General features: G+C 52.0%; 1 protein-coding gene and 1 long non-coding RNA gene across 10 annotated transcripts in view; both read right to left on the bottom strand.

The window, feature by feature from the left end:
- The window catches only part of GRIK3 (glutamate ionotropic receptor kainate type subunit 3), a 247,961-nt gene that overhangs the window by 35,777 nt on the left and 191,509 nt on the right, over positions 1–20,675 (bottom strand). For all 9 annotated transcript variants that reach the window (XR_014807464.1, XR_014807469.1, XR_014807467.1 and 6 more), the window contains one exon: positions 10,997–11,200. Coding sequence is in view for 2 of the 9 variants with exons in the window: in XM_021095961.2 (XP_020951620.1) it covers positions 10,997–11,200 (204 nt within the window). In the remaining 7 variants the exon portion in view is untranslated. The remainder of the gene's footprint in view (positions 1–10,996; positions 11,201–20,675) is intronic.
- LOC146402677 (uncharacterized) lies at positions 4,784–9,275 on the bottom strand. Its single transcript, XR_014807487.1, has 2 exons — positions 8,583–9,275; positions 4,784–7,530 (listed from the first exon to the last, which is right to left on the bottom strand). It is a non-coding gene; the product is annotated as an uncharacterized LOC146402677 (long non-coding RNA).

The raw sequence follows: 20,675 nt of genomic DNA on the forward strand, positions 1-20,675 counted from the left end.
CCTTAGGTGACTGGTTATTATGAAAGGATTGAGACGTTCCCGTTGTGGCTCAGTGGGTTAAGAGCCTGACTAGTATCCACGAGGTTGCGGGTTCAATCCCTGGCCTTGCTCAGTGGGTTAAGGATCCGGCGTTGCCACAAGCTGCAGCATAGGTCACAGATTCGGCTTGGATCTGACATTGCTGTGGCTGTAATGGAGGCTGGCAGGTGCAGCTCCAATGCAACCCCTAGCTCCGGGAACTTTCATATGCTGCAGTTTTGGCCCTAAAAAGTTCTATAAATAAATAAATAAAATAAATAAATAAATAAAAGGATTGAGGACCAGCTAGATGGAAGAGATACACAGGAAAAGTTATGCGGGAAGCGGTGTGGTACTTCAAAGCTTTCTATCTTTCTCTGGGGGTGCCACTCTCCCCACAACCCCATGTATTCACCAACCAGGAAGCTCTGGAGAGTAGGTTTTTGCAGAAGTCATCAAGTTAAGATGAAGTCAGACTGGATTAGGGTGAGCTCTAAATCCAATGAATGCTATGTATGACCAGCTCACTTTGCTGTACAGTAGAAACTGATAGTGCATTGTAAATCAACTATAATAAAAAAATCTTGGAGTTCGCATCGTGGATCAGCGGAAGCGAATCTGACTAGCATCCAGGAGGATGCAGGTGCGATCCCTGGCCCCACTCAGTGGGTTAAGGATCCATCGTTGCCATGGCTGTGGTGCAGGCCGGCAGCTGCAGCTCCTATTCGACTCCTAGGCTGGGAACTTCTATATGCCGCAGGTGTGGCCCTAAAAAGACAATTTAAACAAAAATCCAATGACTGGTGTCCTTACAAGAAGAGGAGAGGATACACGGATACACACAGAGAAGGCCCTGTGGTGATGGAGGCAGAGATTGAAATGATGGAGCTTCAAGTCAAGGTAAGCCAAGGATTGCCGGCCACACCAGAAGTGGAGAGAGAGGCACGGAACAGATTCTCTCTCCAAGGGGACCAACTCTGTGGACACTTTGACTTCTGATTTCCTGCCTCCAGAACTGAAAGAGAATAATGTCTGTTGTCTTAAGGCCCCGAGTTTGTCGCCATTGGTCGTTACAGTCCTAGGACACTCAGACATGTGCCACTTAGATCCTGGGCAGGGTGCACGCAGCTCCCTGCACCCTGCACGTGTCCCGCTCTGAAAGTCAGGCTTTATGGCTGGGACCACCCTGCCCTGCCGGAGCCCATACTGTGTCCCCAGACACCTGACCTTGACTCTGGCTCCTGACCATGACTGCCTGGGCCTCCCCAGCACATACTTTGCATCACCTAGTTGGGCTTGGGACTTTATGGCTGCAGGAACATGTTGATTCACCCCTAGTCCCCCTAGGTCCTTGTACCTCTACTTCCAAAGCCACCCAAGAAAACTGGTCTCACTCCTGCTACACAGGCAAGACTTGTCCCCAGGGCTCTGTCTGCTGGCTCTCTGTCCACGTCTCTGGTGTGTGGTATCCATGGAATTCACCTTCCACTCTTTCCCCAAAGTGTTGTTTCTCTAACTAGACTCTTCCCCAATTTCCACTGCTGCTTAACATATGTCAAGACATTTCTCTCTGCCCTTTAGGTAATTTTATTTATTTATTTATTTATTTACTTTTTAGGGCTGCACCTGCAGCATATGGAAGTCCCCAGGCTAGGGGTCAAATGGGAGCTGCAGCTGTCGGCCTACCTCACAGACACAGCCACATGGGATCTGAGCGGCATCTGCGACCTTCACCGTAGCTCATGGTAATGCTGGATCCTTAACCTACTGAGCTAGGCCAGGGATCAAACCTGCATCCTCATGGATGACTAGTTGGATTTGGAACGCACTAAGCCACAATGGGAGTGTAACTGATTTACCTTGTTGTGCCAATTTCTGCTGTACAGCAAAGTGACCGGTCATACATGTACTACATTCCCTTTCTTATCTCCCATCATGGTCTATCCCAAGAGTTTCCTGTGCGATACAGTAGGACCTCACTGCTTATCCATTCAGGTCATTCTTATGGTGGGTTCATGAAGCCATTCATGATCTAGCTGGCGCTGTCCAGCAGAACTCTCTGCAATGACGGAAATACTCTATATTTCTGCCCAATATGGTAGCCACCAGCTACCCAAAGAACTTGAAATGTGGCCCATGTAACTGAGGAACTGAATTTATACTTTGACAGCATTAATTTCCAATGAAATAATTTAAATGAATTAAACAATTGATTTTGATTAAGTTTAAATGTAAATAACCTCACGTGGCTGGTGGCTTCTGCACTGGAAAGGCAGATCTAGCCCATTAGCCCATGCAGCCTTAACTGTCATCTAATTTCCCCCATCTTCTTCCTAGTGGCTTCTTTCAGACCCTCCAGCTCACTCAGGACCTTGGCTCGGATACTCTTCTCTCCCTGGAGCTTCTTCCCCAAACTCTGTCTAGCTAATGCCTTCTTCTCCTCCAGATCTCAGCTCAAACATCACTTCCACAGACAGAATCCTCAGGTGAAATCAGGCTGCCGTGGTGATGATGCTCACGGCACCGGGTATTTGAGTTCCTAGCACTGACCATGCTTTTAGGGATATTGGGTGATTTCTCCCCCTGCCCCCAGCCCACAACCTCATGAGCGCTGTCTTTTCATGACTGTCTGCTCCACTCCCAGCATGGTGTCTGGCTCACAGCAGGCCCTCGGGAGAGCTGAGGACAGAATCAATGGGATGTTGCTGGTTTGCAAGAGACACGCCCAGCAAGCGGGTCCTCCGAGCCAGCTGGCTGAGCACCTGGCAGTTTGTAAGAGGGCAAAGCGAGTCACAGACGGTGTCCATGGATGACTCCCAGCCGCCAAGCTTAGGAAAACACAGCGCCCCTTGGAAGACCCTGGACATCAACCTGACAACCCACACCCTCAACAACCACTCATCCGAACAAAGGGGAAAAGAGTGCTCATCAATTCACAAGCATCCATGGATGGGTCAACTACCAACATGCTGGCCTCCTGAGCTGACAGCTGCCTCGCAGGCTTGGTGGTGAGGACGATGGCGCACCCGTCCCTGGCCTGGGAGACCTGCTCATTCCTGAGTCCCAGCAGGCTCTGTGCTGCGCCCCTGTCCTTCAGGAAGGATGGGCAGGTCCTCCCCACTTCATAGCCACAGGGACACCCCCCCGGGATGGACCATAGCTCGGTCTCCAGTCTCTAGGGGTCCTCTTTTCCCATCCCATAGGGTCCTGAAGGTGGCGTCAGCCCAGGCAGACCCTGCCCAGCCCAGCTCAGGGAGCTGGGGGCAGTGACCCTGCACCTGTCCCCTCCATAGGCTGTGAGGTCAAGGTTATACATTCCTGTAGTCCCTGTGCTGCTCCCCAATGCTCTTATCACAGCTGAATTTTTTTTTTTCTTTTTCAGGGCCGCACTCGTGGCATATGGAGGTTCCCAGGCTAGGGGTTGAATCGGAGCTGTAGCTGTTGGCCTAAGCCACAGCCACAGCAATGCCAGATCCTTAACCCAGTGAGCAAGGCCAGGGATCGAACCTGCAACCTCATGGTTCCTAGTCAGATGTGTTTCCGCTGTGTCATGAAGGGAACTCCGAGATTGGATCTTCTGGTCACATCTGCCAGCCTAGCTGGAGGCTGGGAGACCAGAATGCAGGGTCTCAAGGCCGTGGCTGATGTTGGGGGGCATCTCCCAAGCCTACGTCCTCCTTCATGTGCCCCTCCCCTACCATCTTCTGCGGCACCCCGGGGTACAAGAAACGACCCAGACCCCTCCTGGATTTCTCTGCGTGCTGCTGGCCAAGGCATTTCTGGAGCTACCCGCATCTCCCACAAGGTCTCTGGGGCCTTTCTCCAGGGTTTCCTGGGATGGAGCAGCAGCACCTCCTCACTGGTTTCTGATCCACAGGACCTCCCGGCCCAGGCCTCAAGGAAGCTCTTTCACCTGGGCACACTCCTCTCGTGGAATAGCCCCATCTAGTCATTCCTTCCTAGATTACTGCCTGCTTCCTCCACTAGAATATAAGCTTCTGAGGCTCAGGGGATGGATTCTGACACTTATGCCCACACTGTATCCACAGCACTGAGCATGGGGCTTAACTGAATACACAGAATGAACAAATGAATGACTTGATCAATGGGAGAAACAGATGGATCCACCTGCCGAGAGTTGGAGGAGGTCACCCAGTGAGCCCTTCCTTGGGGTCTGCAGTTCTCAGGGGGGTACACGGAGTCTCAGATGGTATCCACGGATGTCCCATCAGCCAGCCGGTGCCACACTTAACAATGAGCACTGTGGCCACCCAGAACCTCGGAAAAGCCTGTCTATATCTAAAGAGATGGGACAGGTGCTAGAAAATTCCTAAGTGTTGACCAAAGGGTCATGTACCTGTGCTTCACACATAGGCCTCCTGAGCTGCCGGACACCCCAGACCTGGGAGTACGGTGGGTCCCTGAATCCCATCAGCAAAGCCCTGGTGGTGTCTTTCAAAATGGCTCAGGTGGTGTTCCCGGCTTCGGGGTTGCACCACCCCAGGGGAGGGAATCTGACAGTTTTGCTCACCACACCTCCATGCTCATCTCTAAAAGAACTCCCCTTCCCCACTCCCCGCGTGGCCATGAGGCCAGTGTCCACCCAGGGTCTGTCCTGGCACAGTTGCTGCCAGCCCTGCAGGATGCCTGGTGAGGTGTGACCCACCCAGGTCGGTACCGCATCCACGCCCTAGGAGTCTCTTCCTCATTCTCCAAGTCTCGGCTCAGGGGTCACCTCTGCAGGCAAGCTCGAGTCATTCCCCCATTTTTGTCTTTTTCTGTCTTTTTAGGCCCGAACCCACAGCATATGGAGATTCCCAGGCTAGGGGTCCAATCGGAGGTGTGGCCACCGGCCTACACCACAGCCACATGAGGTCTGAGCTGCATCTGCAAACTACACCACAGCTCACGGCAACGCCGGCTCCTTAACCCACTGAGCGAGGCCAGGGATTGAACCTTCGTCCTGATGGATGCTAGTCAGGTTAACTGCTGTGCCATGAGGGGAACTCGTCATTCCCCAATTTTATACTCCCCCAATTCCCCATAATACTCCCCCTTGCTGCACCAATGAAAATTCTAATGAAATTTAACTTGTCTGATTCATTGCTTGTTTCCCTCTGGGACCTTGGGTTCTCTGTATCTCTAGTCACCACCCTGAGTCTGGCATGCCATTCGCGCTTGGCTCAGACCCCTTTCATGCACCAGGTCAGACCCCCTGGCTATGACCAACCTCACGCAGGCACAAGCTGACAGGCTCTCACTTCCTGCCCACCTGGACACCTCTGGTCCCCCGCTTTCCTGTCTCTGCACAGCCCCTCTGCCTGCTTCCCCCACAACTTCCCGTGGATGTTGCAGCAAGGTCCTGACTGGCTCTCATGCCTGCCTGGCCAAACCCAGAAATGCACGGAAGTCAGGAGCCCATAGATGAACCTGCTCCCCCTTCTCTCCTCACCCTGAGAGGTGGTCCTGAGACACACTTCATCAGGCTTTCCTGGGGCACAGACTCAGGGATGAGCCTCACTCCGTGGCAACCGGCTCAATACTGTGTCTTTGTATCAGCTCTCCCTCCCTCTGGCTCCACTATTCTGCCCTGAAGCTCCCGGGCATCCCATCCCCAAATGCAGTAGCGGCATCTATGCCTCCACTTCAGGCTCTGCCCCCCAGGAGCCCAGGCTAAGACAGGGCTCTATCAAGCTTTGCAGAGAGAATGAAGGAATGAATGGTCCTGGACGGGAGGGTCGGCTTGTTCTTGCTCCCTCCAACCTCAGCATCCCTCCAACACCCCCTTCACCCCAGCAGCTCCATTGCTACCTCCTTGCTGCTCAGCCTCCTTTGCCAAGGATCCTGGTTATCTGGACCCTGACCTCCTGCCAGGCTCTTTCCAGGTCTTTCCCAGGCTGGTCTCTGCCTGCCGAGTCCTGGCAGCTGACAGCTCTGCAGTGAATCTCAATGTGGCTCAAGTCGTTCCTGCATCTCTCCCCTGCTTACCTAGTCCTCAAGTAGAACCTAAGCTTCCCCAGGGCTCCTCAGTCCTTGCTCTGGGCCTCCTGGCTGCCCTGACAAGAGGCTAGTTTTTCAGTCCATCTGTTTCTCTGCTCTCAACTGCCCTGTCCCATCCAGGATTCTGACCTGCCCCGAGTGAGCTCCCAGCATGCCTTGCTTCAAAGTGCACTGACCGGCCTGAAGGAGGTAGCTTGGCAGAGCCTTTCCTGGCCAGCCAAACAAGGGTTTGGAGCCCTTCCTAACATGAATGCATGCCAGCCAGAACGACGATCGGGTTCCTGGTGGGAGGGCAGGGGACACCGTGTGTGATGGGGTCACAGCCTCGACAGCAGATCCTCCCCTCCCACACTTGGGATGGCAAGCTCAGGGGTCAGGACCCCACGGCCATGACCCTGGGGAAGGTGTGCACGTCCATGTGCTCATTCACGCATCCCTCATTCATCAACGCCAGCTTGTGCCTAGTCCCATGCCAGGTGTGGGCAGTGCCAGGACAGTCCAAAGGCATTGTCTGTCTAGAAGAAGAATCAGGGAAACGGTTCCTTGAAGCTGTGCCACCCTCTGTTCTGCTCTCGGGGTTTCAGGGAGGCAGAGGGACCTCTGGCCACTGCGACTGCTTTCATGGGGAAGGGAAGCCATGCCAGGGGTACCCACCACTACTCCTTGTCTCCATCTTGGTCAAAACCCATCTTGGTCCAGCCCCATCCAAGAGCCAGGGAAACCACCTCACATGTGAGGGTTAAAATGTAACAACTTGGAGATAAAAGAATGAATGGTTTCCTGTGGCCTGGAGGGGCTTCGTGCATCCATTCCCTGGAGGCCAAGCTCCTGCTCTCTCTCCTCCCTGTTGGAGGGCCTGGGACAGCAGCCAGGATGGGGCTCCTGGGTCTTTGAGAATAAGGTTTATGGGAGGCCAGGCCAGGGGTGCTCAAGGAGCCCGTGCTGGGGCTGACCCTGTATCCCCGGGAGAGCACACTCATGCCAACTCATGGATGCTGTTCCATCCTTGTCTCCTTCAACCTCCCCACCTGCTGCTTGAGATCCTGCATCCACCCTTCCCAGCAGCCTCTCCTCCTTCGGCTTCTGTCACCCGTGCTCCCTGGCCTCCCTCCCTCCTCTCTGGCCTTGCCGGCTTGGGTATCTTGCTGAAGCCTCCCTTTCATTGCCTCCTCATACTTCCTTGCCATTCAGGGTCCTGCCTTTTCTCAACTCTTTTCTCTCCAGCAATCTCTGCCTCTCTCTGTGTCCCAAGGCTCCCCCTGAGGCTGTGCTGGTGACTCCAAAGCTCAGCCTCCAGCCCTGCTCCCCCCTCTGAGGGCCCAGCCACCTGCAGGGACCCCGACTCCGACATGATCTCAGAGCCTCTCCCCAATCCTCTGCTTTTCCAGGAGGCTCTTATCTGGGGGGATGGCAACACCTCCCCAGCTGTCCGAGTGGGGATTTCACACCGCGTCCTCCATTCCTCCCTGCCCCTCACCTGCTCCACCCAACCAGTCACCAACCTCATCGATTCTCCCTTCGTGTCTCCATCCCGGGTCACCTGCTCCCCTCCTTTCTGAGCATGACCGTCTGAGGCCACCAGCCTCTCTTCCACCCAAGTCCTAGAGACGGCCTCCGCACTGGCTCCAGTTTAGCCCAGTGGCACGAGTGCCACCTTGATGCCACTCCCCTGCTTCTGCATCTTTTAGCTGTGTCTTGTAGTCTTGGAATTAAAACAAAATAAATCCTCGCTTTGGCACCCAGGGCTCTTCCAGGCTTGCCTCTTGCCCCTTCTCCAGAAGTAGCCTTTCCTCTTGGACTCAAGCTTTCCATACTTAGGGCTCTGCTCCCTACTCCCCAGCAGGATCCTGGGGACCTGGTGCCAGAACAGAGCTCTGGATGGCAGGTGTCAGGAAAGGCCACCCCCCCACCCTGGGTGGTAAGGGGTGATGCCTCAGTGTATGCCTCAATTCCTTGTGAGTCTGATCAATGTGAGTCAGTTACCTGAGGCTCCCTGCTTGGATTCAGAGGGGCAAGGTCTAGATGCTGGATCACTGGGGCCCACCAGGGTGACCACGGCTGTGGGACCAACTCTCCCACTGCCACCCTGTCACCACGTACACTCTTTAGACAGGAGGGAATGGTGAGGAAGGGGCAGGGCAGTTCTAAGGTGCTGAGCAGTAACTGATCTCCAGGCACTCAGCTAAGCATTTCTGTGCTGTACCTCATTAAAGCTTCCCAAGAATCCTGGACAGAAGGCTTTTTGAAACTTATTCCCATTTCCTAAATGTGGAAATAGAGGCCAGAGAGGTTTGCTTTTTTTTTTTAGGGCCACACCCTCGGCATATAGAAGTTCCCGGGCTAGGGGCTGAATCAGAGCTACCGCTGCCAGCCTACACCACAGCCATAGCAAGCTGGGATCCAAGCCGCCTCTGAGAGCCTGGTGGCCTCAGAGGGTCGTGCTCAGACTACACCACAGCTCACCGCAATGCTGGATCCTTAACCCATTGAGCGAGGCCGAGAATCGAACCCGCGTCCTCATGGATCCTCGTCGGGTTTGTTAACCACTGAGTCACGAAGGGAACTCCCGAGGCCAGAAAGGTTGAATAGCTTTCCCACTGTCAGCAGGCAGTAACAATGGAGAGAGTGACGAAGTGGGAGAGAGATGGGTGATGGATGGAGAAACCACGGCTCTGTCCGATCACCTTTTTTTGCTCCCATAATTGGAGGCCACTTGAGGCAAGGTGAGAATGTGAAGAGGAGGGAACCCACTAGGTACCCGTCTCCCCCCATAACCCTGGCTTTTCGGAAGGCCTGTGGCATGGGACAGAGATGAGCAGAGAGTGTCAGGGAAGGACTTCTTAAGTCCTGCCGGTCAGAGGTTCCACCCAGGGCCTCCAAATGGGCCTCAGGGGGCAGATTCTCGCCAAGGTGGGCATTCATCATTTTTACATCTACGTTCAGATCCCTAATAAGGAAGTAATAATATTGCCAAGCCTTTACCACGCTTTCTATGAGCTAGTGAGAAGACTAATTATCTGACGACACTAATAAATGGTTATGATGTTATTAAAAATGGCACCAAGCTAGGATTAATAGGCTCATCAATTGTAGGGAATTGGGTTTAACAAGGTCTCCGGCGTGTGCCGTCGGGGCCCGTGGTCTTGATGGAAACGGCTGCATGGAGCCAGGGAGGAGACCCCCTCTTTTCTCCAGCTGAGGGTCAGCTTAGGAAGGGCTGGCAGTTGCTGGGTTTTCAGTTCCAGCCCCTTGCAAATGACTCGGCAAGGCTCTCGGGCTGCTGGAGATGCTGTGGGTGGCCGGGCCAGCATCAGCGGGGCTCACTTCCACACGTGGCCTCCACTTTCGGTGTGCTCCCCGCTTCCTCCCCAGCCCAGCTCGCCTCTGCAAATGACAGGCTCAGAGCCCACCCGGAGCCCCACGCTCCACAGCCCCCCTCACAAAGCTCGAGGGGAGCTGGCAAATGGAGCTGTCTCTGGGGCCTGCTGACTGATTTCCATAATAATTACAGTTATTACTAATAACGGTGACAACACCACTCCCTCCCGTTTACACTGAATTCCCTCGTCTAGGAGCTGCTTCCCCACCAGTCATCACCCCCAGCACAAGCTGAGAAGCATGCGGGGCAGGTATGAGTCTTTCCCTGTAAGGAAATGAACTCAGGGAGATAAAGCGACTTCCTCAAGCTCCTTCTCCAGCCTCAAAGGAATAGCCGTAATGAAAAAAATAAAACTCATAAGAGCAATTACTGACACGGTGCTGTGCAGGGCTCAGATGTCAACTTCCTTAAGTCCTCATGACTGCCTATGGGGAAGGTGCTGTTATTATCATTCCCATTTTACAGGTGAGGAAACTGAGGCACTGAGAGGTTAAGAAACTTGTCAAGGAGCACACAGCTAATAAGTGGCAGAGGAGGACTCAAGCCCAGGCCAAGTTCATGCTCTTTACCATTAGCTTCTCCCATCAGCCCTTCCCTGGGGGCCTGATGTCCTAGGGCCGAGGAAATGACTCTGCTGGTGAAGCTTTGCTTAAGCCTTTTTGCTCTGAGCTCCAGCCTCCTTCCCTTCCCAGCACCCCTCTGAGAGGGGCAGGCGGGTCCAACAGAAAGGAGGTCCTGATGCTCCTGCCAGCCCTTGGAAAGGCAAAGTGATAACAATCCTTTTGGCTGATGCTTTTAGGTTGCAAAGACGTAGCATGAATCTTCCTCTGCCCTGGGTCCTGGGGTCAGGTGGATCTTCGTGGAAGTCAGGAGCCCAGGGCTTCAGAAGCAGAGGGTGTTGTCACCTCTCTCTGCCTCAGCTTGTCTGTTAAATGGGTGGTCATAACAGTACCTACCTTACTGGGTCGCTCTAAGGATAAAGGAGAGAAGGGATAGAAAGGGGGCGGTACAGATCAGGCTCTTGCCCTCTACAGCAGGGCTTGGTTAGAAAATGCTCCTGGGGAGTTCCTGTTGTGGCTCAGCAGAAATGAACCCAACTAGCATCCATGAGGATGAGGGTTTGATCCCTGGCCTTGCTCAGTGGGTCAAGGATCTGGCATTGCCTGGGCTGTGGTACAGGGCACAGACGTGGCTCGGATCTGGCGTTGCTGTGGCTGTGGTGTAGGCTGGCAGCTGCAGCTCCAATTCGACTCCTAGCCTGGGAACCTCCACATGCGGATGTATAGCCCTAAGAACAAGCAGAAAGAAAGAAAGAAAGAAAAAAGAAAGAAAGGAAGGAAGGAAGGAAAGAAAGAAGGAAAGAAAGAAAAAAGGAAAGAAAACGCTCCTGGAAAGCTGAAGGCCCTCAGTTGGAAGGCTGGTAAGGTCTAGGATGGGCTGGGTGAGCCTCAGTGGCTCCTCTGGCTCCATCTTCCCTGCCTCCAGGGCTGTCACCTGCCAAGACGCCCCACCCTGCTGTGCACCCAGGACTTGGCCAAGCCTCCTGGCAAGGGGGCAGGTCCTCAGCTCCCCCCACGCCCCTGCTCCTGCCGCCCTTACGTGGTCGATGAGCTCCTTGATCATGCCGTTCCACTGGCCCTTGTCGTCCTGCGCCCCGTATTTGCCGTCCTCCACCAGCCGGATCTCGTAGGAGAAGCCCAGGATGTGGGCCAGTTCCTTCAGCAGGTCGATGCAGTAGCCCTCGAACCGGTCATTCCCAAACAGGGTCCTGTCAGACTTCCGGAACATGACAAAGGGCTCCTCCTGCGGGGACAGACGGGAGAGGGGCAGATGAAGGCAGAGGAGGCGCCGGGCCCGGAGAGCTTGGGCCAAGTCCTCTGCAAGGGGGTTTGAAGCCATCTTTGGGGAGGAGCTCAGAAGAATGGGCTGCTGTTAAAAAAAAAAAGAAAGAAAAAGAAATAATGCCATGTGCAGCAATAGGGATGGACCTACCTAGAGATTATCATATGAAGTCCGTCAGAGAAAGATAAATATCGTATGAGATCACTAATATGTGGAGTCTAATAAAAATGATACAAAAGACCTTATTCACAAAACAGAAACAGACTCAAAAGATTCTGAGGCCAAATGTACGGTTACCAAAGGAGAAATGTTGGGGGGAGGGATGCAGTGGGAGGTGGGGATTAGCCTATAGACATGCTTATAAACAAAATCGATAAGTAACAAGGACCTGCTGCATCGCACTCAATGCTCTGTGATGGCCTATGTGGGAAAAGAGTCTGAAAAAGAATGGACAGAGGAACATGTATAATTGATGCACTTTGCTGTGTACCTGAAGCTAACACATTGTAAGCCAACTACACTCCAAGACAATTTTTTAAAAATTCAAAAATAAAAATATTTTAAGAAAGAAGAATGGGCTGCTAAGTCACTAGAGGGAAAGTGTCATCAATTTTGTGCCTCACAGATGCACAGGACTTGGGAGGTCCTTACTGCTGTTTTTGTCTTTTTAGGGCTGTGCTCTCGGCCTATGGAAGTTAGGCTAGGGGTCGAATTGGAGCTACCGGCCTACCCCACAGCTACAGCAACACCAGATCTGAGCCGCGTCTGCGACCTACACCACAGCTCACAGCAACGCTGGATCCTTTACCCCTTCACTGAGCAAGGCTAGGGATCGAACCCACAACCCACAACCTCATGGTTCCTAGTTGGATTCGTTTCCGCTGAGCCATGACAAGAACTCCAGTAGGTCCTTATTGATTTGATCGTGCTGCAGTCATAGAGCGAGTAACTGGGGGAACAGGGATTCAAACTCAAGACAGATTCTGAATCCCAGGCTCGCTCTGCTGCACCATCAACACAGGCCAGGGGTCCTCAAAGTGTGGTCCCCAGGCCAGCAGCATCACCTGGGAACTTTTCAGAAATGTACCTTCTCAGGTCTCACCCAGACATACTGAACCAGAAACTCTTGGGTGGGGCCTAGCAATGTGTGTTTTGAGAAGCCCTCCGGGGGTTTCTGACGTGTGCTCAAGTCTGCAGCAGAAGGTCCTTGATCATTTCATTTCTTCCCCGACCGCTCCCCAAATCCTGTTTAAAAGATTAGATCTAGGGTTAATCTGACTAGCAACATGAGGATGCAGGTTCGATCCCTGGCCTCGACCACTGGGTTAAGGATCAGGCATTGCTGTAAGCCATGGTGTAGGTAGGTCGAAGACAAGGTTCAGATCTGGTGTTGCTGTGGCTGTGGTGTAGGCTAGCAGCTACAGCTCTGATTTGACCCCTAGCTGGGAACCTCCATATGCTGTGGGTGTGGCCCTAAAAAGAACCAAAAAAAAAAAAAAAAAAAAAAAAAAGATTAGATCTCAGAGTTCCCTTGTGGCACAGTGGGTTAAGGATCCCATGTTGTCACTGCAATGGTTCAGGTTGCTGCTGTGAGTTCTGTCCCTGGGCTGGGAACTTCCATGTGCCATGGGCATGGCCAAAAAAAACCCAAAAAAACAAAAAACAAAAAAACCCCCAAAAACCCAAGATTATATCTACATGCTCCCTGATATCTCTCTTTTCAAGGATTTAGTCCCCAGGGTTAGGATCTGCTAGTGAGCAATTCCTGATAGCTATGATGTGATAGTTTGCATTTACATGAGAACCTGCTAGGCACTAGTAAACCAGCAAATGAGATAGTGCCCATGGAGGGCCCAGCACAGAGCCCAGCAGGAAGGCAGGAGGATTCAATGGACAGTAGCTCCTATAGCTTCATTTAACCTGAATTTCAACCTTCTGGGGGGTCAATACTAGTCACCACAGTCTATAGATGCAGAAAGTAAATTCACGAGGACTGGGTGACTTGTGGGAGGTCACTTAGCTGGCATTGAGAGGATCTGAACTCAGGATGGTGTGGCCCCGGGGTGGGAGCTCTTAACCACCTCATTGGGCCAGAGGCCCTGAGTGACGTGGTGCCTCTCCCGAGGGGGCAGGGGCTCCTCATAGGAGGGTTTGTGGCTTCAGAGCACAGGTGACAGCTGTCCCACATCAGGCTCCCTCCCTCCCAGGTGATGGGGAGCCAGTGAAGGGCTTTGAAAAGGTACCGCTCATGGAGTTCCTGTCGTGGCTCAGCACTAATGAACCTGAATAGGATCCCTGAAGATGCAGGTTCCATCCCTGGCCTCGCTCAGTGGGTTAAGGATCTGGAGTTGCTGTGAGCTGCGGTGTAGGTCACAGATGCAGCTCGGATCCTGCGTTGCTGCGGCTGTGGTGTAGGCTGGCAGCTACAGCTCTGATTCGACCCCAGTCAGGGAACTTCCATATGCCATGGGTGCGACCCTAAAAAAAAAAAAAAAGAGAAAGAGAGAAAGCACCACTGTGCCTGATTCTTCATTTAGAAATAAAACTCCTGGAACTCTGCAAACCATAACTGGCAGTGGAGGCAGGAAGACCCATGGAAAGAAGCTACTGAGCTCATCAAGGTTGAGATACATGGAGTGAGGAACCGCCGTGGATGGGCTCAACTCGGCAAACTTGTGATTTATTGAGTTCCTACTACGTACCAGCCACTGACCTAAACTCTCTCACAGGCTGTTTGATTTAAGCCTCATAAGCTTGCGAGATAGGTGACATTGTCCCCATTTGATAGATGAGGAAACTGAGGCTCAAAGAAGGTCAGTAAGTTGCCCAAGGTCACAGAGACGTTGAAGTACAGTCTGATGGAGCTCGGGTCCCTGTGCCTCCTGCCTATAGCTCCTTGGCTTCTTTCTGGGCCTTCACTTTTCCCAAGCCACCTCAGCACCCCCACATGTCAGAAGGCCTCAAGCCTTCAGCTGATGGGTGACAATGGTTAGCTGACTGAATACGCGTGTGTTGGGAAGCTCAGGTCCACAGGCCCACGAGAAGGGCACACACCTCATTAGGGAGGCCCCTTGTCATCCTCTCAATGGCGGGGCCATCCTATGACACTGTGGGCCCCTGGAGCTGGCTGAGCAGTGAAGAGTCCTCATCAGGGACCCTTGGGTACAGAATCTCACCTGTAGCCTTGTGCCAGGCTCCTGCCACAGCAGGTGGCCTCAATTCTCTGGCCCTGGTTCCCTGGCAACGCTACCTCTTAAAATCCCATCCCTTCCCATGCCTGATTCGCTCTAGATTTTCTTCCATCCCTTGGGATGCTCAGAGAAAGGGCAAGGGAGTGTCTGCATCCCCAAGGGCTTCCCGCCTCTCCAGGGATTCTGAGAGAACCACCGCTCAGTCTAACCGGATAGAAAGCTGGGTTCTTGGGCTAGACTCCTTGCTAAACCTCAGTGCCTCCCATCCCCACCCTCAGCCAAAGAGGCAACTCACAAGGTTGGAAAAGAGTCCAGGGGGCCCCGGGGAAGGGGCTGGGACTACCCGGAGGGCAGGGGACTCAGGCTCGTGGGGACACTTCCACTGTGCAGTCCCTCGCAAGTCTCTGACACTGTCTCAGGGAAAGCGCTGCCCAAACCTTGGCCGGGGACCTGATGAGAGGACCCGAGCAAGGTTCCAATCCTACCTCAACTGCTACGTCAGACACTCTTGTGCAGTGAATGAACTGCCCCACCGCACTGGGTGGCCCTGATGTGAGAGCTCAAGGAAAGAATTGGAGAGAAGGTTCCTTCTTGGCCGGGACAATCGCCAAGCACACCTAGATTCCAGAGCAAAATCTACCTCCTTCCGTAAAATGGGGATAATAACAGAACCTACCCTCTAGGTTTGTTGTGAGGATTAGATGAGTTAATCTCTGAAAAGCACTTAGAACAATGCCCATCAAATGTAAACTGCCATGTTATGGTTATTATATTATTATTATTAACATCATTATCATCTTTCTGTGCACTGGGTGGCCTGGTACTGCAGTGACCTTTCCAGCCTAGAGACCATGCCCAATGGTACTAAAGGTTAAACATCACAGCCAGTGGTGGAAAACTCTTTCAGGAAAGGTCCCCCAGATAGCTCGCTTCCTGACCCTTCTCTCCCAGCCCCTCCCTGGCCCTATCCTCTAAAATTAGCCCTTCATTTGGGAAGCCACCACAGCCCCAGAATCTATACATCTCCATATAAATACGCTGCCTTCGGAGCAGCTGTAAAATGCCATTAATTTCGGGAAGTGCTTTGCGGCTGGCATACATATTTAACAGCCAAAGCCCAGAGCATTAAAATGGTGCTCGCCTTCGTAATATGTCTCTAGACCTGCAACGTTTCCTAGGGGGTAATTCTGAACTCCGCCAACTACTTATTCATGGACTATTTCACAATTTATTACTGGAAATGTCCAGACAGCCAATTCACAAGCTCTCTCGGCTGCTAATCGATTGCTCAGTGAAGGTGCCCTCAATTTCATAACTTCACGCTCTCCTATTGCTCTGGGAGAACAGCCGTAGGAACAGGGGTAATATTTCTTTGCAACAAGTCACAGGAAACAGGGGTCCAGAAAAATAACCTTTTCCGACTTTTCGTTGCCAGAGCTCTTAGTCTGGTTTCTTAGTCTAGTTTCTCTAGCTTGAGAGCTGGGCCTGGTGCTAAGCTTCTCCCAGTGACAGGACCTGTGGAGTTGGAAGAGGGGGTCCTGGGGGGAGGGTGCAGGGAGAGCTGTGGGTTGGCTACCTAGAGGTGCATTTCCAAGCCCCCTTCTGGCTTAGGCATCTCAACATACTCCCCAACACACACACCTGTTTACAAGCACACATTGCCTCTGGCACGAACACACCACATTCTCGGATGTTCTGTGTTGCTCGGATACAGAGGCCAAGGACCCTGAACCCCAGGCCTTGGCTTCTGCCCATTAGAACCGGGGCAGAGCATTAGGAGTCTCATTTCCCAGCAGGTGGGGCCGGGAGCGGTCCCTGGTGCCAGATGGATGGATGGATGGATGGTTCTCCCAGCTTGCATCCTGGCCTCCCCAGTTCTCCCCTCTCCTGTGCAGGGTGCTAGGAGCTGGCCCGCCTGGAGGTTGAGTCTAAGTGGGTCACAATGTGCACACAGCACAAACACACCCATCAGTGTGTGTTCAGACACCCGTGTGTAGCCAATCCCACACCTGCGGGGGTATCCACACGCATGCCAACACGGTTGCTCACTTCAGCAGCCCCGAGAACCCTCAGCTTTCCAAAGCAGGGCTCCCAGGAGTGAGGTGAGTGTGTTTTCTCGGTGTAAGAGCTGAGGTTTGGGCAGATGAATTTTTCATGAGCTCACGGAAGAGTGGAACCTGAACACAGGCTGGGGCTGGGCAGGGAGAAGGCAGGGAGGGCAGATTTCCAGCCACTTGCTCCTGCTGTTTCAGCCTCAGGAATGGGGAAAAGCCTGCGTCTCTGAGAGGCCAGAGAGGGCGGGGTCCGAGCTCTGTTCATCTGCGTGGCCAGGGTGATGTGCCCTTAGCAACTAACCCCAGAATCAGGATGAGGGATAAGAGCGGGGGCTTTGGGGACAGCCCCCACACATCCCTGTGCTCTCTGCCACATCTGGATTCTAGGGACAAGAGGAGGAAGAGACGCCCCTTCTCATCAGGGTCTCAGGTCCAGCCCTGTTCTCCAGAGGCAAAGCTGGTGGATGTTCCTATACTCAGGCTTGGTACCTGCCTGTCACTCAAAGCACCGTTGCCCTGACAACACACTTCCAGAGAGGCAGGGGCCAGTGCTCTCCACAGGAGGTGTTGGCCCTGCATTCAGACTGCTAAGCTTGGGGTTGGGTTTTCAGCCAGAGCAACTGGGCTGGATCAGGCTGGGTCACTCCCCACAAGTGACGCCACTGTCCCCAAGAGCCCACGCTGAGAGCACCACACACCACCCCCCTCACCCCACCCAGGGCTCTGGGACATGCAGACCATCCTGAGACTTTCAAGAGATTCTGAGGACATTTTCAGCTGGACACAGAGAGTTTCTTGGACACCACCGTAAAGGCTGGGTGTCACATCCTCTGCCCCCGATCTACCTCCAGGAAAGACCATGAACTCTGGGCTGTGGGAATGGAGAGAGCCGGGTCATGGATCACTCCCAGACCCTGAGAGTATCTGATACTGCGTAACGGGGTTAAGATGGTGGGACACTGGCTTCAAGTGGGTCAGCGGCCATGTCAGAGGTCAAGGCAAAAGAATCCAAGGGTAGCGAATTACCATGATGTCAAGACCAAGGCTCAGACTTTGGCCAAGGCAGGAGATGAGGTGGTGGCTGGGAGGTAGAGTTCTATGTGTCAGTAGGAGATTAGAGCTCTGAGGGCTGCAGGAGGTCACAAGCTCTGATGCTTTCAGGGACCACTCAGGAAACAGCTGTGTAAGAAGCAATAGCGAGGGCAACCAATAGGGAAGGGTGGGGTCTGTGGCACCTGAAAGGCATTCAAATATAAGCTCAACGTTCCTAACACACCTCGTGCCAGGCAGAGAGAACCTCTGTGATCATGGTCAGGCTCAATCTTCAGCACAGTTTAGGGTCCTGCTTGTGGATGGAAGCAGAGGTTTTCTCTAGAACTCTTACTCTGTTTACTGAATTAAGCCTGAGCTTCCTGGGACTGGATTTATAATCAGTAATAACTTAGGGCACACTCTGTGCCATTTATTTTTGTTAATCATTCATTCTCTCAATTCCATGAAGTAGGTTCAATCATGACCACCTCTTTCTCAGAGGGGGAAACTGAGGCACAGAGCAGCTAAGCAATTTTCCAGGGTCATACAGTTAGTGAACAGTAAAGCCAGCACTCAGACTCAAAGGTTTGAGTCTCTTTCATTTTTACATTTTTTTTTTTAATTTTTAATTTTTAAAATTTTATTTAATAAAAAAAATTGTTTTTGGTCTTTTTAGGGCCACACTTGCATGTGGAGGTTCCCAGGCTAGGAGTCCAATCGGAGCTGTAGACACTGGCCTACACCACAACCATAGCAATGCCAGATCTGAGTTGCATCTGTGCCCTACACCACAGCTCACGGCAACACCGGATCCCTAACCCACTGAGCAAGGCCAGGGATCGAACTCGCAACCTCATGGATACTAGTCGGGTTCATTAACTGCTGGTCCATGACAGGAACTCCTTGAGTCTCTTAACCATCAGAGTCCTGCCCTGGTGTCCTGGTCATGCTCGCTTGTCCCCAAGAGCTGTGGGGCTCAAGTTTGCCTGGATGAGAGGCAGTGGGGCAGGTGGAGCTGTGTCCAGGATGCCAGTCAAAAGGGCCTTCTCTCGGTCCCTGGGGTGCTGAAAGCCAGCTGGACGCAGTGGGTGGACCCCCCCCAGGGAGCAAATGAGGGCAGCAGGTCGGGACGTTTGCTTTCAGTATTGACCAAGAAGCTGTGAGAACACAGGATGTCTGTGGGATTTTGCCTCCGCAGGTGTAGAAAAATCTCCTGCGACTTTGCAGCAGGGTCTTACGCCCTTGAAACCAGGCTGCTGCCATTTTAATAAAATTTAACCCTGTGGTCTTTGAAGGTGTGTGCATTTTGCATCCCCTTGGTCTGTTATCTTTAGCTCCCTTCTTATTGTTGGAGCATTGTTTTGCGGCTGCATCATCTCAGCTCATTTAATCATCTTTTCTAATCTCTCTGAGCCTACTAGTTTTACCTTTTTTTAATCTTGTCTTCTGAAAAGTGTTTTATTTATATCTCACATTTCATGCAGCTCCGCGTTTAATCTTTTACCAGCTTTTTATTATTTTATTTTTACCCTTTTATAGTTTAGCTTTGTCACACTTTTATCCCTTTACTTTCTGACATTCTGGTTTTACATTTTTCACCTTCTCTAGCCAGAGCCATTAATTATTTATTTTAATTTTTCGTCTCTCTGGATAGCTTTCCTTTTTATCTCATTCCTTATTTTCATTTTTCTCTTTATTATTTTCCCTTTAACCTTTTTAATTTCGCTCTCTTTCAACCCTCCTTTTATCGTTTCTATTTTTACCCACATCAATATTCTTTTAATTGCTCATCACTCTTCATTCTAATCCCTTTGGCTCTTTTTATTTTGGTCTATTTTAAAGCTTTATTTTATGTTTTGCTTTATTCTTTTTTTATTTACTTTTGTATTATATGAATTTCAGGAGCACAGTACAGTGATTCACAACTTTTAAAGGTTACTTTCCATTTAGAGTTATTATAAAATATTGGCTATATTCCCTGTGTTGTACCATAGATCCTTGCAGCTTATTTTATTTTTAATCATATATATATATTTTTTTTTTTACATTTTCCCCCTGTTCCTGAGGAGATCTTCTGACTCACTGGTTTTGCAGTCCGATACATTCATATGTATATATATACATATATGTATATGTGTGTGTGTGTGTATTTTTTTTTTCCCGGCTGCGGCTGTGGCATGCATAAGTTCCCAGGACAGGGACTGAACTGTGTCACAGAAGCAACCCAACTGCTGCAGGGACAATGCTGGATCCTTAACCTGCTGCACCATAGGCCTCCTGATATTTACATATATATTTTTTAGTGAACAAAAAGACAATCAATAAAGGTAGGCAGGATGTATGGTTTGCGGGAAGATGCCAGTGGGGGTCTCACCTTCAAAAGGAGGGGAGCAGGTGTGTCCCCAGCCTTCTCATTCTGGCTCCATCAGCAGCATGTCCAGGACTATTAGGTCTCATCGCCTTTAACTTGGACCCCCTTAATAATAACTATTAAACCTGGGGACTGGGGATAAGCCCCATTGGCTACAACTGCTCCCCAGAAGCTGACGGTGCCCCTGATGTCTGCTGCTCACTGGATTCTTCGGAGAATGAGATTTAACTATCACATCCCTTCCTCCTCCACGGTGTCCAAACCCAGCCACTGAGCATATTCCTGGCACTAGATGGAGGACACAGGACGGTCCAGCAGGGCCTGGCTGAGCTGCCCTTGGTTGGAGGCAGGTGGGGCAAGCCCTGTCCGAACACCAGCCATGGAAGGCCCAGAGCGGGGAGCCCAATGCTGCTTCCAGGTTCCATCCTGTGGCAGCCTTGCTTTATCCGAGGGCTGCAAACCAAGTTGAGCTCCCTGTTTTGGGTAGAGAATGGCCTCTGCGCATGTGGTCCTTATAAACATATTCGCTTTATTATCAGGAGGAGATGAGCAGGGCCAGAACTTTCCACAAAGGGTCTTTGGTCAGAATCCACCAGGCTGGGACCGGGCTGCCCTCTCACTATGTGGCTCAGCTTGGGGGCCAAGAGCATGCTGCCTCTCTGAGAGGGTGGGTCCGGATCGGAGCCTCTGACACCCCGGAGGTGTTCCAGGAGGGGCTGGTGCACGTGGAGTGGGCACAGCACTGGCCAAAGGAAGCCTGCAGCCTGGGTGTGTCCTGCTCACTAGGA

Source organism: Sus scrofa, chromosome 6, assembly GCF_054392235.1.
Source record: "Sus scrofa isolate SSC_HxYL_T2T_F1_AM1 chromosome 6, Sscrofa_HxYL_maternal_Yorkshire_Landrace_v2.0, whole genome shotgun sequence".
NCBI classification, from domain to species: domain Eukaryota; kingdom Metazoa; phylum Chordata; class Mammalia; order Artiodactyla; family Suidae; genus Sus; species Sus scrofa.